We start from the raw sequence: 16,369 nt of genomic DNA, 5'->3' as shown, positions 1-16,369 counted from the left end.
CCCCTTTTACTGCCCCCCGTCACCCTGCTCCCCCTGCCTTCCTTCTAGTGTGCTCATTATTCCACATTCTTATTGAATAAAAGGGGAAATGGAGATTTCCAGCGCCATGTAAACAAAGATAGTGCTGCAGTCCACATTCATTCCGTATGTTTACTCGCACTGAGCTCAGGATACGCTGCGTCCATTCAGGAAGCTCCTTGTCAGCCATGGCAGTGTTCTCTGCATGCTGATGTGTGGCCTGTCAGTGTTTAGGAAGTGCCATTATTCTCTGCACATTTTGGGTGTTCACTAGTGAGAAATCACATCCGTCCCAATTTCTGTACCATTCACATGTGTTTTGTATTTCATCTTTTCATATAAGGAATGTTTACATCAACTTCAATGTAACCCAGGGCTGGACAAATCCCAGGAGCCAGGTCACCAACGCTCCTTAAGAAAGACAGCTGGTACTAACGTTTGAGGGTTTCTCTAGTTGTCAATGGAGCTTATGTCTAAAGAAAAAATCCTCCTGCTGGCTCCTGGATTCACCCTTTCTGTAAAGAGACCCTGTCAGCAACTCATGTATGTAAAGTGAAACATAGCAGGTAAATGTACTCACATACTGGTAAGTTAGTTACCGCTCTTTATTCATCTTGTTCCACTGGTGTGCTGAGACCAGGAGACCAGAATTTAAATTTTTTTTTAATCAACTGCTTGGACTGGTAATTCTAATTGCGGGTGCTTCTCCAGCCACTGGAATGCCATTGGTTGACATCAGAACTGAAGAGGGGGAGTATCTGCAGCACCTTACCATGCACAGCCTCCAGCACCCCTTGACTGATATCAGAACCAAGGAGGGGAGCATCTCCAGCACTCTACCATGCACAGCCTCCAGCACCCATTGGTTGACAGAACTGAGGAGGGGGACCATCTCCAGCACTCTACCATGCACTTCCTCCAGCACCCATTAGTTGACATCAGAATTGAGGTGGGGGAGCATCTCCAGCACTCTACCATGCACAGCCTCCATCACCCATTGGTTGACATCAGAACTGAGGAGGGGGACCATCTGCAGCGTTCTACCTTGCACAGCCTCCAGCACCCAATGGTTGACATCAGAATTGAGGAGGGGGAGCATCTCCAGCACTCTACCATGCACAGCCTCCAGCCCCATTGATTGACATCAGAACTGAGGAGGGGGACCATCTGCAGCGTTCTACCATGCACATCCTTCGCACCCATTGATTGACATCAGAACCAAGGGGGAGCATCTGCAATTCTCTACCATGCACAGCCTCCAGCACCCATTGGTTGACATCAGGACCGAGGAGGGGGAGCATCTCCGGCACTCTGCCATGCACATCCTTGGCACCCATTGATTGATATCAGAACTGAGGAGGGAGAGCATCTGCAGTGCGCTACTATGCACATCCTCGGCACCCATTGGTTGACATCAGAAATGAGGAGGGAGAGCATCTGCAGCACTCTACCATGCACAGCCTCCAGCCCCATTGGTTGACATCGGGACTGAGGAGGGGGGAGCGTCTACAGTACTCTACCTTGCACATCCTCTGGCACCCATTGAATGGTATCAATCAAAGAGGGGGAGCATCTGTAGCACTCTAGTATGCACAGTCTCCGGCACTTATTGGTTGACATCAGAATGGAGGCGGGAAAGCATTTGCAGCAATCTAACATGTACAGCTTCCAACACTCCTGTAAGTGTCGGAGGCTGTGCATGCAAGAGTGTTTGTAACTGCTCTCTCCTCCTTGGCCTGTCCATGGTTGAGAAAGCCTCCCACAATCTACACTGAATACCTTTGCAAATTGCACAGGGTCCAGCTGGTGCCAGGACCATGGTTGTCATCAGGAAGATGCAATGCTCCAGCATGTACTGACTCTAATGCTTCCAGAAGTGTTTGGGGGTGATAAATATAACCTGGTTTTTGGACAACGGGGGGAATAAAAGTCCTAGTGAAGAAATAAAGGCTCGCTGACATATCCGTATATGAATATATTTACCTGCAGTGTTTAACTTGATGTGCTTGTTGTGCTGTTAGTGTAAGGAAAGTTTATACTACATAGTACATACTACATGTATGTACTACTACATACTACATGTAGCAGGCGTCCTATAATTTGCAAGTCTCGTGTTTTATTGTTGGAAATGGATATTGGGGAATCCAATGTCATTATACAAAGGGGCGTGGCAACAACTTTTTAGTGCTGCCGTAGAAATTAATATTTGTGTGTGTTGGCAAGATTTGTGAAGACAATTTTCAGCAACTGAGACTGTAGAAAAACGAGCTTGTGTCTGTGATTGAGTGTCCCTTGCCACTGCACATCGTTGGCGCTGGTTAAGTATTATGATGGATGGATGCCTGCTGGCATCCCTAAAGTTGTGGGCAAACATTAGTCTATCACTAAGTGCTCTAATCCTTGTTTTTGCTAGACGTGTTTTTACCTGAATAGTAACAGGCATCCTTCTGTTTCTTTGAGTCAAGAAGACAATGAAAACTCCAGGTGGGCAATAGAAGCAATACCTTCACTGAGGTTTAACAAACACATTTGATGTTCATGTGTAGCACGACAATTTATTAGGGGGCATATAAACATTTAAAACTAATTTAATGAATGATATTCAGGAGTTAAAGTGTGTGTAAAAATAAATAGATTTAGTTAGATATAGATTTGTGCTGCTTTTTGTGCATATATGGTGGTCATTGTATCCTTTTAGTAGATATCTCTAGGGCTCCAACTAAAGATTATTTTCATAATAGCCAGCCTGCTATTGGCCATTTCAGATTGCAGTAGCCAATAGCAGGCTGGATATTGCACCCACCCACTACTTGCTTTGCCCTCCTCCCAGCATGAAGGAGAGAGCTAGGGGATCCAATCAACTAATCGATAATGAGAATAGTTGCCAAGTATCGATTAATTGATTTGTTGGTTGCAGCCCTAGATATATCTACTTATTGCCCAGATCTGAGTTCTGTTGCTTGCATTCATTATACAGAACAGTTGTAGGTGCCTGTTGTGGCTGTAAGCTGCAGAAAGTGCTACTAAAAGCTACAGATTTGATGCATGAACTGCAAAATACTTCATTAAAGGCGAAATAAGCGATCACAAACCACTGATTGCCCAGCTCATGGGTTCTCCCTGCAGAGATTGGCGACTGTCAGTCATCGCTCCCCACAGGGATTCCCCTGTTGTTGGGGGGACAGACCAGTTGGCTCTGGCTCTAGAGAGGCAAAACCAGCTGTCAGTTAGGCAGCGGGGTGCTATTTGCTGACTTTGGGTCACAGGAGGACATTAGTAAATGTCCTCCTGTGACCCAAAAAAGAACTATAACCAAAAAAAAGGTTTCTGGTTGTCTGGCTGTCATGCTTCCCTTGTTGCTCAAATACTTTATCACTGACCTATACAAAACTTGCAGATTGCTTGCTTTTCTTCAGCCTCTCGTCTGCGCATTTGTGTTGGGTCAGTTACTTGGCATTAAATCCATTGGGTTAGCCTAAACTGTTATCGGTTTCAGAGAGGGAAGTGGTTACTATATTTCTTTTTTTACTTCAAATTATATCTATAGTCAAAATGTAAAATCACACGTTCATTTCTACATTAAATATGCATTAGATCAGGCTTACTTTTAATCAGATCCTAAAGTCTATCTCCGAGGGTGAAAAATAAACTCTATACAGTTGGGCTGCCCTTGCCCTGCAAGGGTTGAATGCTCATTCAGGTTTAGGGTATCGGGTAAAGCAGTTTTTTAATTGCTTGGTCCCCATCCCCTTGCAGTCGGCGTTCTTCTGGTCTCCCCTGCGATCTGGCTTCTGGACTGTGTCTCTGCAACATCACACATAATGCAGGGCCCTACATTTGTCGATGTTGAAAGAGATGACCAGCACATAGGCAGCACTCGGTGTGAAAGGAGAGAAGTAAAATTGTAATGGATTGTGAAAAAAAACTATTGTTTGTATTGCTGTTACAATGCTGATGTTCTAAAAGCAAAGAATGGTCTAGACTTTCTATCTCCTTTTAAAGCGTATATCCACTTTTGCAGCCATGTTTGGATGACACTATTTGTTACATGTTCCCATTCACATAGCATAATGTAAAAAAAAATAATATATTGCTGCTTAAATTTTTACTTGCTGCAAAATGTTATTTAGCTTCCCCCTTCTAATGTAATTGTTAACAGTAGGGCAGCAGCAACTAATCAATAAAATCATCAGGCAGGGGTGGGGCGTGGCTGGACACATTGCAGCACTGCTGGACGGGTCAGAGAGGCTTGGAGGCAGTGGGTGTGGGCAATGGCCAGTCTGCTATTGGCCACTGCATATTTGAAATAGTCAAAAGCAGGCTGGCTTTTGAACCGGCCCACTGCTTACTGTCAATCAGCAGAGGAGGACCTGAAGGAGAACTTTCTCCTTCAGGTCCTCCCTCTGCTGGTTGATTTCTAAACATGGTGTGTTTGTTGTTATTTTAAAAATATGGCTAAAGGTCCACTTTTTTGCGATTTGGTTGCATTTGTTTTTATGTTTCAGGCTAGGAACCTTTTAGTAAGTACAGAAAATGCATTTTGATCTTGCAGATGAACTGAAAGCACACAGTGTTATCTTCCCTTACGTAAACTACTAAGATTCCCAACCCACATATGGTGGAGATAGAGAGGAAGACATATTTAGCGTTCAGTGTGTGTGTTTATGTCTATGTACCAAAATTTCGCCCACCAAAAATTGCACTTTTGGCAAATTGCCTAAAGTACCATAACGGATGAAAATTCATTGGATCCCGAACTTCTTTCCTCACCCTTGCGCCGGTCTGTGTGCGTTCTGATGCAGCGGCCGGCACCCAGCAGGGGGGAAGAGGAGAGCTTTCAGGAGGCCGAGCAGGCAGTGACAGGTTTAGGATGGTGAGTGGTGCGGGGCAGTGACAGCTGTCATCGTTATAGAAAGCAGAGTTGTCAGGATGGAGAGGGGTTAGTGGAGGAAATCGCTGTGATCTGCCATAGGGGGTGGAGCTCTCCTCCCCCACTGCCTGCTCAGTCTCCTGTGACAGCCGAATCAGAATGGAGAGCGTTCTAAAACACTCATCAATGAGCTGATCACTGAGGGTTTGTAAATAACTGGACATAGTGTGCTCACTATATCACAGTTATGAATGAATGGGAAGTGAGCTGCATCACTTCTAGTTCATACATGATTGTGGACATAGTAGCATAAAGTGGCCAATTCAATCAGAATTTTTCCTTTCTGCCACAAACCCTTGTTCGAATCTAGCTCGAATACCCCATCAAACATAGTCAAATGTTGATTTTGGAAAATCGTTGTTTGCCACACTAACCAACCAACCAATTTGATTCATCAATTTTCGTTGATCAGAGAAAAATTTTCCAACCTCACCAATCGAAAAATTTCGATCACAATATCAAAAACTAAATATAAAAAAATGTTCCATCAACTGTTCAATTTCCGCTTTTAAAAGACCGTTCATGTACGATTTCTGAACTAAATGTATATCCACCTTTTTACTATCTCCTTTTAGATTGTAAGCCCTCACGGGCAGGGCCCTCCTTATAATCTTGTCTTGAATTGTATTGTAATGTCTTCCTTATATTGTAAAGCGCTGCGCAAACTGTTGGTGTTGTATAAATCCTGTATAATAATATCCACACTGTATGAATGGACAGGAACACTCAGTATAAAGGCTTCCTGTTCATTCATACCAGGGGCTGCAGAAAAAGAGATTTAGGACTCTGTGCCCTCAATCTCTTTTTCTGTTGTGATTAGACCCCTGATATTTCCCTAGAGCCCCCAGCAATTGAGGGAAAAAAGAATAAATAAATACAGAATCATTAAAAAATGTTAAAAGATTGGGGGAAAAAATTAATTTTCAGTTTGGGCCTGAACATTTTTTCTTTTTAGTTTTCGATCTCAAAATTCTATTTTGGTGCATCCCTAATTTAGAAGTTGCTTTTTGAGTCGAATTTGGGTAAACCACTTGAAACATTTGTTGTGGTTACATATTTCAATTGGTTTTGTTTGATTTTGTTGATTGCAGCCAGATGAAAGTCTGTAGATTTCACCAATAAACCTAATTTGATTTGAATACATTTTATTACAGCTGTGTATGGCTGGAATTTCATGTATCCTTTTCCCCCCCAAAAGGAGAGGGAAAATGTGTGTGCGTCTTATGGAGCGAATCCCTATCGCCCGGCACATGCAGTTTCGGGCGCCAGGCGAGTAGTTTTTTTTTTTTGTACATTTAGCCCTGCTCCGGACAAGCAGAGCTAAATGTACAGTGGGAGCTGCTGCTCGTTTTAATACAAATGATCTAATCAGATCACTTGTATCAAATCGAGCGGCGGTGGCGATCGTGTCTGGGGGGCCCCCCGCCGTGGTTTTCGGGGTCCCCCGCTCCTCTGGGGGACCCGTGACCACGGCACAGGAGCTCACCATAGAGCCCCTAGAGCAGACGAAGAATGTCCGTTCTCCGCCTGCTCTGTGTGATCACTGAGGCCGCGGTGCTGTAATCACAGCGCCACCTGTCTCAGCTGTGACTAACTACAGCTGTCACAGAACCCTACCCTCCCTGCGTCCTATGGTCAGGTACGCCTTATGGAGCGCAAAATACGGTAATTGCCAAATGGCAGTAACCCCATGGAAATCAATGGGGCAGCGCGGCAATCGCTGTTTGCAGTTGTGCACGATTGCGCGTTCCAAGATCGCCCATATCAGAACCTAGCTTGAGCGGTAGATCCTCAGGTAATATGTGAGTTGGTGCTGACACTGTCCTTCTGGAGGGTGGCTACTTTTGTTCTCCATGGTCCCTGTGTATGTTGTAAAGTAGCCACCGCTCCAAGCTGCAATGGTAACACACACTGCTATGGTAACACACGTTACAGAGCCAAAGACAATAGCTGCAAGGTACCACAATGTTTAATGCACTACCATGCATTGTAGTGTGGTGTGTTGCCAAAAATTGTTGCAATAACGTGTGTCACAATGTGTGTGCTAACATGCATGCTTTAACACAACTCACGGATGCCTAGGGCTGAATGGGTCCTTATCCTTCCTATAAAGCTGTGTTTTTGGGCGGCTTGTGGCCAATGGTCTAACCTTTTTGATGTTTTCACTTCCAACCTAGTTTTTAAAGGGCCAGGAGTGGTCATCTTGATGCTTCCTGCGCTGTATAATTTCGCTGAGCTGGAAGAAGAACTCGCCCTGTCTACTATTTTGTGTGCTTTATCCTTGTTGGAAATCCTTTTGGGGAAAAAAATAAAGTTTTGTTCCTCAAGTCGTATATGTAAAAAGTTGTTTTTCTTGTTCTGCCATTTCAAGCAACCTCCCCACCCTTTTTAGAGAAGTAAATTCTATTCTCCAATGTCCGCATACCGTTTTGCAGAAAGGGTTTTAGAAAGCTTGGTAGGAGCCTGATTTGTGTTGCCTTGTTTAAGTTCGGGACTAGTAGATGCTTTAACAAGTGGTACATTTTATTTTTTTCCTTTTTTCCATCAGAGTACTTTTAAAATTATCATTAATCTTTAAACTCTGTTTTCCGTGAAACCGCTGTGTGCTAAATATAGTAAGTGATGAGATCATTTTCAACTGCCACATTTCAAGCCTCACAGATCCCATTCTCAAATGTAAACATGGCTGTCCAAATAATCGACATAGTACACAAGCCATTGTAATTCAGCAGCTTATACTAGACACACAATATAGATGTCATCAAATGGTTGGTTGTTATGGTAACTGGTCCGAATCGTCTGGCAGTTTTTACAAGTAGTGAGGTGGGTGCTCCTTATGAAAGCATATAAGGCTTGCATTAGACGTAGTAGTGAGTCGGTTAGAAACGTTCATTCTACAGCTGTCATTTTCCAGTGCAGGTGTTCCTGCAGACCGTTTTACACACCAGCTCCAGGCAATCTGAAAATGAAACCTTGCAGTGGGGCTACCCCCCCCCACACCTCAAGGGTTAAGTGCTCGTTGTAGTCTGGGGCTGAAATAAAGAAAATATACTTGTCTGTTTGCTAGACCGGTCCCTGCAGCCTTTTCTACCCCAGGCTCCAGCTCTCTAAAGACCCGTGACATCATCACGTCTAATGCAGCTGCATTGAGATTACAGAATACAGATCTTTCTTGGATCATCGACTGGACTTAGATGAGCACGTTCTAATTAAAGGCATAAACCACAGACTGTGCTATGGGAAGGAACTTCTTTCTGATTTTGTAACCTTCTTTGAAATCCTGACGTACCTATGAATTACATGTTTCTAGAAATGATCAATTGCTATACTGGACAGGAAGTGATCAGTCATTTCTTTGGTGGCGAGGATGTTGCTTTGATTTTTTTATTGCTTGCAGAGTAACGCTTTTTTCACCCTTTTTTAAACTGCATCTTGAAGTTCAGTTTCAGAAATTTTGATTCACTCCTTGAAGGCTGAGAAGAAATGGTCCTCCCCCCTCTTGTGAAGAATCCGTCTTCATTCATTGTTTTATCCAAGATCTCATCTAGATGGGAATGGAATAGGAGCTCCCCTTCTATGGGTAGGCAGGATTTTGTTCTAGCCATACACCCTTGGATTTCTCTTTTTTTCAGCCTGAGGTCTGAAGGGCAGAAAATGACTCCATTCCACCATCAACGTTAAACAGCATAAATGGATGAATCTCTGCTGCTGACTATTGTATTTAGGCAGCTGTGACCGCGATGGTGCCTGAATACTCGAACAGTGACTGCATTTGATAACATACAGTCACTGTTTTGGCTGATCTTTTTTTTTTTTTACCCTACCCAGTAGATTTTTGAATCAATCCATATCCCACCTCAACCTAACCACTGAACCTTCACATTCTCACATAATTCATTCCCACAGCTACCTCATGTATCATTTCCCCCTCCTATTTTAGATTGTAAGCCCTCAGGGGCAGGGCCCTCCTTACCATCTTGTCTTGTCTTGAATTGTATTGTAACTGTTATGTCTTCCTTATATTGTAAAGCGCTGCGGTAACTGTTGGCGCTATATAAATACTATGTAATAATAATAATGTTGAGGCAGATGGTGCTGATGGATAAAATGATGGTCATGTATGGCTTCCTTAAGTAAGCTGTCTTTGTGGATAACCGGATTACTTGTATAGAATATAATACTGTATTTAGAATTTAAATTTCACAAGGAACCAAAGTTGGGGGAATAGTCAGAAGGGAGCTGGAGTTCTCCTCCTTAATGGGTCTCTTACAGCTCCAGTTTTTAGGCGTAATGCGTATATGCCAAAGTCCATGCTGAGACAAAGCATTGTAGATCTCATTTATGCAAATGCATTCAACACCTGGTTGTGACAGATTATGTGGATTGGAGGGACATTCACCATATTTATTCCCAGATCATTTTTTGTACATTTCATTCTAAATAAGAAAGCTGATCGGATGTCCAGTGAAACGTCTTCAAGAAAAATACAGATCTACCATGACCTGGATGAATGAGAACCTTTACAGACATATTGTAGATCTCAGTTCTGCTGAAAAAGAAAGCTCTAATAGTTCATATTTATAACATTGACCACTTTCCTTGAGGCTACTTACCTCTTGGGTCTCATCAGTGTTAGGTTGTACCAACTGTGCATTATTTCACCGGTCAAGTTCTGGAAACATGAGATGATATAACCAGTAGAATTCCAGTGCCCATAAGTTATCGCTCTTGCTGGAATGAACAAGACACACTCCTAGGCTCTCTGTTGCTGTGACCAGATAAGGACAGTGTGTAGACTATAGGATAATTGGAAAAAACCTAAGTAGAGGAGATGCTGAGAAACAGAAGGTGAAAGCATAGTGCATCATTGTCCAGCAACCTCCTGAAGATAAACCAGTCATCCCTGAACTGCCTGGCAGACGCCACCCCCGGCAAAGGAAAGAGGATTAATGAGCTTGCAAGACACCATATGGAGGGTCTTGATAGAGGGTGCAGAACAGAAACATTGTTTCCTGGCCTTTTTTAGTTGGTAATTTATTTTTTCCCCTTGTGTATGGTCATATAGTGTAGGGGAAAATCAAAATAACACTTAATAAGGAATGTCATGTGCATTATGGCAATTTGAAATTAGGTTATAGTGTTCTTGTAAATATACCGCTGCTGGTGATATGTTTAAATGGCTTGTTCACACCAAATGCAGACCAGATCTGCATGGGTTTCTCTGCACACGCAGTGCAGTGTGTTTTTTACGCGTTCAGGGCCGTTTTTGCAAAAAAAAAAAACCAAACTTTTTTTAGTTTTAAAATGAGCTTTCAGTGCGTTCCAGTGCGTTTGCATGGGTTTTTGATGTGTTTGCATGCGGTCCAGAGCAGGTAAAATGGGGCTTACTGCAGTTTTTTACATGCTCTGGGACTGAGCGCTGCGGTGTGAACTAGAGCCCAAAATACCATTGGAATACATTGAACGCAGTTTTGTTCCAGTTTGTAACTGCTCTGCTCCTGGAACGCGCTTGGTGTGAACAAGGCCCAAAAGAAAGCTATTTTAAATGTCAACCTTTTAAGGCTCTGTTCACACCTAGGCGTATCGAATATGCGTGTTTGCCGCGCGTTTCGTGACGTGCGTTTTTAGCGCGATTCGCTGTAAAAAGCGCGACAAACGCGCGTTTCCGAGGGCTACTTGGCTGTATTCCAATGGAAACGCGCAACAAAAATGCCGCAAAGAAGCTCATGTACCTTTTTTCAGACGTAGGCTCCGTTTTGTAGCGCGTTCAGACGGCTGAAATACGGCAAGGTGTGAACCATACCCATAGAAAACAATGGGATTTTCATGTTTGAGCGTTTTGTAGAGCATTCATGGAGCGTTGAACTCGCTACAAAACGTACAGGTGTGAACCAGGCCTAAGAGCGTGGGCAGATTGTAGCTTCTTGTGCCTGCTCAGCCAATTTACCAATGGATCCAGTGTGGTTGACTGATAATTTAGTAGTGCAAAGGCAGTCCTCTACAAGAATAAAAATGTAAGGCAATGTTAGCCCCATCGGTACTTTTAGTTGTAAATTTTATGTGGAAGCAAGTTAGAGAAGTAATAAGTGTTATGAAAATGTTGCAATGTCTTCCATACTGTTCACTTCTGCAATAAATGTAATGGACTTCCTATCTATAAAACTGTCACCTTGACATGGTGAAATGTCCATATTATTGCAGTATTATATGTGTTTTTAGAATTATTAATGAAGTCCTATTATTGACCTTCCATTTTTTTTTTCACTTTGCATGTTCCCACTTTCACAATATTGTTTGCCAAAACTGGATAAATCAGTTGCTTTGTTGACCAAACTAATGATTCTTGGCTACTGGGGAGTTCATTCCTCAGTTTTGTGATGGAAGTTCACGTCCTTGTTAATCCCTTAAGGACCCTTTTGATGTCGGGTCTTTTTTTTGTTTTTGTTTTAGTTTTTTGCACTCCTGTTATAATCCACATTTTAGGCCTGAAAATTACATCAAACTCCCAAACATTATATATTTTCTGAAAGTCAAGACCCTATAGACGAAAATTTTGCCAGTTGCAAATTTTTATGTTGCATGACATTAGCACAGCTTATCAAACCCCAACATTTTGTAAAAATTGTACTTAAGTTAAATCTAGTGCCCCAAAACATATTAAAATACCTATGTTTTTTAAATATACCTATTTGTTTTTTTTGTTTTTTTTTAAATATAAAAAGATGAGGTTACAGCGAGTAAATAGATACCCAACATGCCCAGTTAAAAATTGTGTGCGTCCGTGAAACCAACAAAATTCAGTACCCCAAAAAGTCCATAGAAGCTTTAAAAGCCCCTACAGGTCATTTAGTTTAGGGATACGCAAAGATACCTAGAATTATTGCTCTCACTCTGCCCTGTGCGGCGATACCCAACATGTGTAGCACGATCGTCATTTACGTATGTAGGCGCACCTGACACGTGTTTACATGAAGACGCACGTGCTCGTGGGGACACTTTAATTAATTATTTTTACATTCATTTTATTTTTTTAGAACTTTTTTTTTTTTTTTTTTTTTTTCTAACTTCTAACAAGGGGGCACATTACTGGCCCGTAAAAGCGATCTGACAGCAGCTGAGCCGACAGAACGGCTTCTGTTGTTAAGCCGACAGCCAGCTTTACAATTGTAAACAGCCACTGGAAGTCTGTTTTTAAAAGGGCCTGCTGCCAATGACGTACTATGTAAGTCAGTGGGCGTGAAGGGGTAAAGGAACATATGCCTGCAATACATATGATTGAAATACTCCCTAAGGCATATATTACACAGATAAGGTGGGATAGCATATACATTTTGGAGAATTGTGCTTAATAATTGTATTTGTAGAAGTAAGCATATGTTGCTAATATTCTTCCTCCTGTAACATGCTAGATATTTATTTATTTTTTAAATGTCATGACTGTAAACTTTTGTAAGCAATGATGAGCTGTTGTAGGGATTTTTATGGTCTTGATCTGTGTTCTGTGGAAACATTTCTTCAGGCATCTGTTAGTTTTGAATTTTAAATGTTTTTTTTTGTTTTTTTTAGGTGAAATAAAAGAAAAAGTCAAGATTAGAGATAAAGAGAAGCAGAAAAAGAAACATAAACTAATGAATGAAGCCAAGAAGGAAAATGGAGAGGTGAAAATACTACAGAAAGGTACATGTCGTGAAGCTGTTGTAGCTTTTATGGTAGAAATTTTTAAGACTTGTCAGTTTAGAAATGGACAATGACCAGTTCCGGTGACGTGGCTGTCTGGCATTTGTGAGTTGTACTTAAATTTGTCCATATTTCCTCATTTTGGCCCTTATTCACATATACATCAAATTAATAATGGTGTGTAACATGCTAGATATTTATTTATTTTTTAAATGTCATGACTGTAAACTTTTGTAAGCAATGATGAGCTGTTGTAGGGATTTTTATGGTCTTGATCTGTGTTCTGTGGAAACATTTCTTCAGGCATCTGTTAGTTTTGAATTTTAAATGTTTTTTTTTGTTTTTTTTAGGTGAAATAAAAGAAAAAGTCAAGATTAGAGATAAAGAGAAGCAGAAAAAGAAACATAAACTAATGAATGAAGCCAAGAAGGAAAATGGAGAGGTGAAAATACTACAGAAAGGTACATGTCGTGAAGCTGTTGTAGCTTTTATGGTAGAAATTTTTAAGACTTGTCAGTTTAGAAATGGACAATGACCAGTTCCGGTGACGTGGCTGTCTGGCATTTGTGAGTTGTACTTAAATTTGTCCATATTTCCTCATTTTGGCCCTTATTCACATATACATCAAATTAATAATGGTGTAGGGGTATATTACTAAAAAAAAAAAAAAAAAAAAAAAAAAAAAAAAAAAAAGACTGACTGCCACAATGCTAGGGAAAAAAAGTAAGAAGTGTACCATTTAAGTGGGAACAAATTTCACATTCAGCAGTCTGGGGAATGGTATGTATAGTTTCGGTTATATAGTGTATAACCATGCATGCAGACTAGCACCGAAATTTCGGGGCTCTGAAAAGGGCACTTTTGGCAAAATCCATGCATTATCTCATCCCCGCTGGGTGCTGCTCTATGTCCCAGTGGGGAGGTGAGAAATTCACAGGTGGCCGAGCGGTGCAGGGTTGGAGAGCGCTGTGAGCGGCCGGCATCTCTCCTCCCGCACCACTCGGCCTCTTGTGACAGATTAGGAGAGCAGAGGTGTAGGGGCGGAGACAGGTGTCATTGCTGTCACAAGAGGCTGAGCTCTCCTTCCCTCCCTGCTCAGCCTCCTGTGACACCGAGTCAGGATGGAGAGCGGCTACTAGCACTCGGCCTCCTGTGACAGATTAGGAGAGCAGCAGTGTGTGGGCGGAGACAGGTGCCATTGCTGTCACAGGAGGCTGAGCTTTCCTCCCTGCTCAGCCTTCTGTGACAGCGAATCAGGATGGATTACTAGCGGGTACTAGCACTCAGCGATTGCTGAGTGTTTGTAAATAATTGAGGACATAGTATGTTTACTGTGTCCCCAATTGTGAATGAATGCGAAGTGATCTACATCACTTCCTGCTTGTTCATGATTGTGGACATAGTAAACATACAATCTCCACAAGTTATAAATGAACAGGAACACTCAGTATAGAGGCTTCACGTTCATTTATAACGGGGGGCTGCAGAAAAAGAATTTGAGGACTCAATCTCTTTTGCTATTTTAAAAGGGAAATAGGGATCTGTTTAGACACCCAATATTTCCCCGAAGACCCCAACAGTAAAGTCAGAAAAATATATTTAATTAAAATATAAAAAATTAAAGTTTTTATAAAAATAAAATATTGGGGAAAAAATTAACAAGAAAAAAACTATTTTGGTTTCAGCCTGACCTTTTTTCCATTTCGTGTTTTTTTTAACGGGTTTTGACATTTTCATTTCGGAGCACCTCTAATATAGACTGCACTCATTAGTGTATGCAATATATGGTACAGGATAGAAAATGTTTTTGTTCAGCCTATTAAACAAGGCAGAATGTAGGGACTGCAGTGATCTAGTGTAAACGCAATATGTGATGTGCATTGGGCTTGTTTATGAAGCATAACACAGTAGTTCCGAGTATGTAATGTACAGCATACTGTAAAAAGTGCAGCGGTCTGGAGTATGTAATGTATAGGACAATGTAGGTACCGTATATATGCCGGCGTATAAGACTGGTTTTTAGACACAAAAACACTGCCCGAAAATCGGGGGTCGTCTTATACGCCGGGTATACTGTATGTAGCTCGCTGAGCCAGTCACGGCAGGCTTTGTATTAATTAATACAAAGCCCTATGCATTAGTTACATGTGTTTGTGCGCAGGGGACACTATGCACTGATTCCGTGAGAGTGTATTTGTGCGCACGCACAGGGGAGACTATACATCACTTCCATGTATGTGTGCGAAGGGGACACTTTGCATCAGCTACATATCTGTGAGGGAGAGCATATGGATCTGTAATGTTTATTCTTTAGTAGTGTACTAAAAATAAGACAATGGTGACCAGGTTTGAACTGGGTCTGTTACACTGATATGCACACACTTCACTGAGGGTTCGTAAATGTGTGTGTAAAAATGTCAGTTAAATAACAAAAGAAATGCTGATCGCCATGGCAACTGATTTTTTTTCTTCCTCATATAGAAATAAGAGATCTATCATATATATATGTATATGTATATGTATGTGTGTGTGTGTGTATATGGACCAATATATCGGCCGCCGAAACATATCGGCCGAAAATTGCACTTTTGGCATAATGCCGAAAGTGTCATTTTCCTGCCGATACATCAGGACATCCCTGATTTCTTTCCTCCCCGCTGGGCGCTGCTCTGTCCCAGCGGGGAGAAGAGAAAGTTGCAGCCGGCCGAGCGCTGCGGTGGAGAGCGCTGTGAGTGACCGGCATCTCCTCCCACACCGCTCTGCCGCCTATCACAGTCCGGCAGAGCGGTGTGTGGGCGGAGATGCCGCTGTCACAGGAAGCTGGGCTTTCCTCTCTACACCGCTCGATCAGCCTCCTGTGACAGCGTGTCGGAGAGAAGAGCAAGGTACAAACACTCAGCAGTCAGTGATCGCTGAGTTTGTGTACATAATTGAGGATATGGTATGTTAACTATAGCCTCAATTATGAATGAATGGGAGTGATCTACATCACCTCCTGTTCATTCATAATTGTAGTTATAGTAAACAAACATTGTACATTGATAACGGGACACAGAAAAAGAGAGGACTTTGTGTTCTCAATCTCTTTTTCTATTTTAAAAGGGAAATATCAGGGGTCTTTTTAAACCCATAATATTCCCCTGAAGCCCCTAAAAGTAAAAAATAAAAATATTTAATAAAAATAAAATATTGAAAAAATCAATTTTCAGTATCGGCCTGACATATTTTTTCTTTTTTATTTCTGTTTTTGTTTCGGTTTTAAAATTTCCATTTTGGTGCACCTCTAATGAATGTATGTGTCTCCTTTTTGTATGTGTTTTCTGTAGGCCGTTGTGAAAGTCTTCTAGAAAAGTGATTGTATGTGACTTTTTTTTTTTGTAAGTGAATGGAGCTTTCTGTATTTTGTTACTCTCCTTTTAGTTTTATTTTAGCTTTTTATACGTGAAACGCAGTTATTGGAAGATTCTTTGGAATCATTAGTTGGCTATTGCTTTTTTGTATGCTAGAGTGTATGTTTTATACAAGGTTATGGGATGCAAGGTCATGTTAGTTGTTAGACTGGTTCTGTTTCTCATTGTACACAAGTGTTTTAGTTTACCATCACACAAAGATTGCTTTTCTTGTGTGACTCTGCAGCTCTTTTGTCTGCACAGTGCAGAATGTTTGAAGTGGCTTTAAGAGACTGTTTTTCAAAATTAGCAGAATCTCTTTTGAAGTCGTTCATGATTGTGGACAAGGCAATCC

General features: G+C 41.6%; 1 protein-coding gene across 1 annotated transcript in view; it reads left to right on the top strand.

The window, feature by feature from the left end:
• RSBN1L (round spermatid basic protein 1 like) overlaps positions 1–16,369 on the top strand; it is a 55,663-nt gene that overhangs the window by 1,945 nt on the left and 37,349 nt on the right. The window contains exons 3-4 of the mRNA XM_018560421.1: positions 12,515–12,625; positions 12,976–13,086. Of these exons, the coding sequence (XP_018415923.1) occupies positions 12,515–12,625; positions 12,976–13,086 (222 nt within the window). The remainder of the gene's footprint in view (positions 1–12,514; positions 12,626–12,975; positions 13,087–16,369) is intronic.

This window comes from Nanorana parkeri, unplaced genomic scaffold, assembly GCF_000935625.1.
Source record: "Nanorana parkeri isolate BGI_ZX_2015 unplaced genomic scaffold, ASM93562v1 scaffold454, whole genome shotgun sequence".
Classification (NCBI taxonomy): domain Eukaryota; kingdom Metazoa; phylum Chordata; class Amphibia; order Anura; family Dicroglossidae; genus Nanorana; species Nanorana parkeri.
The sequence above is the reverse complement of the archived record's forward strand: the minus strand, read 5'-3'. Positions and strand labels throughout refer to the sequence as shown.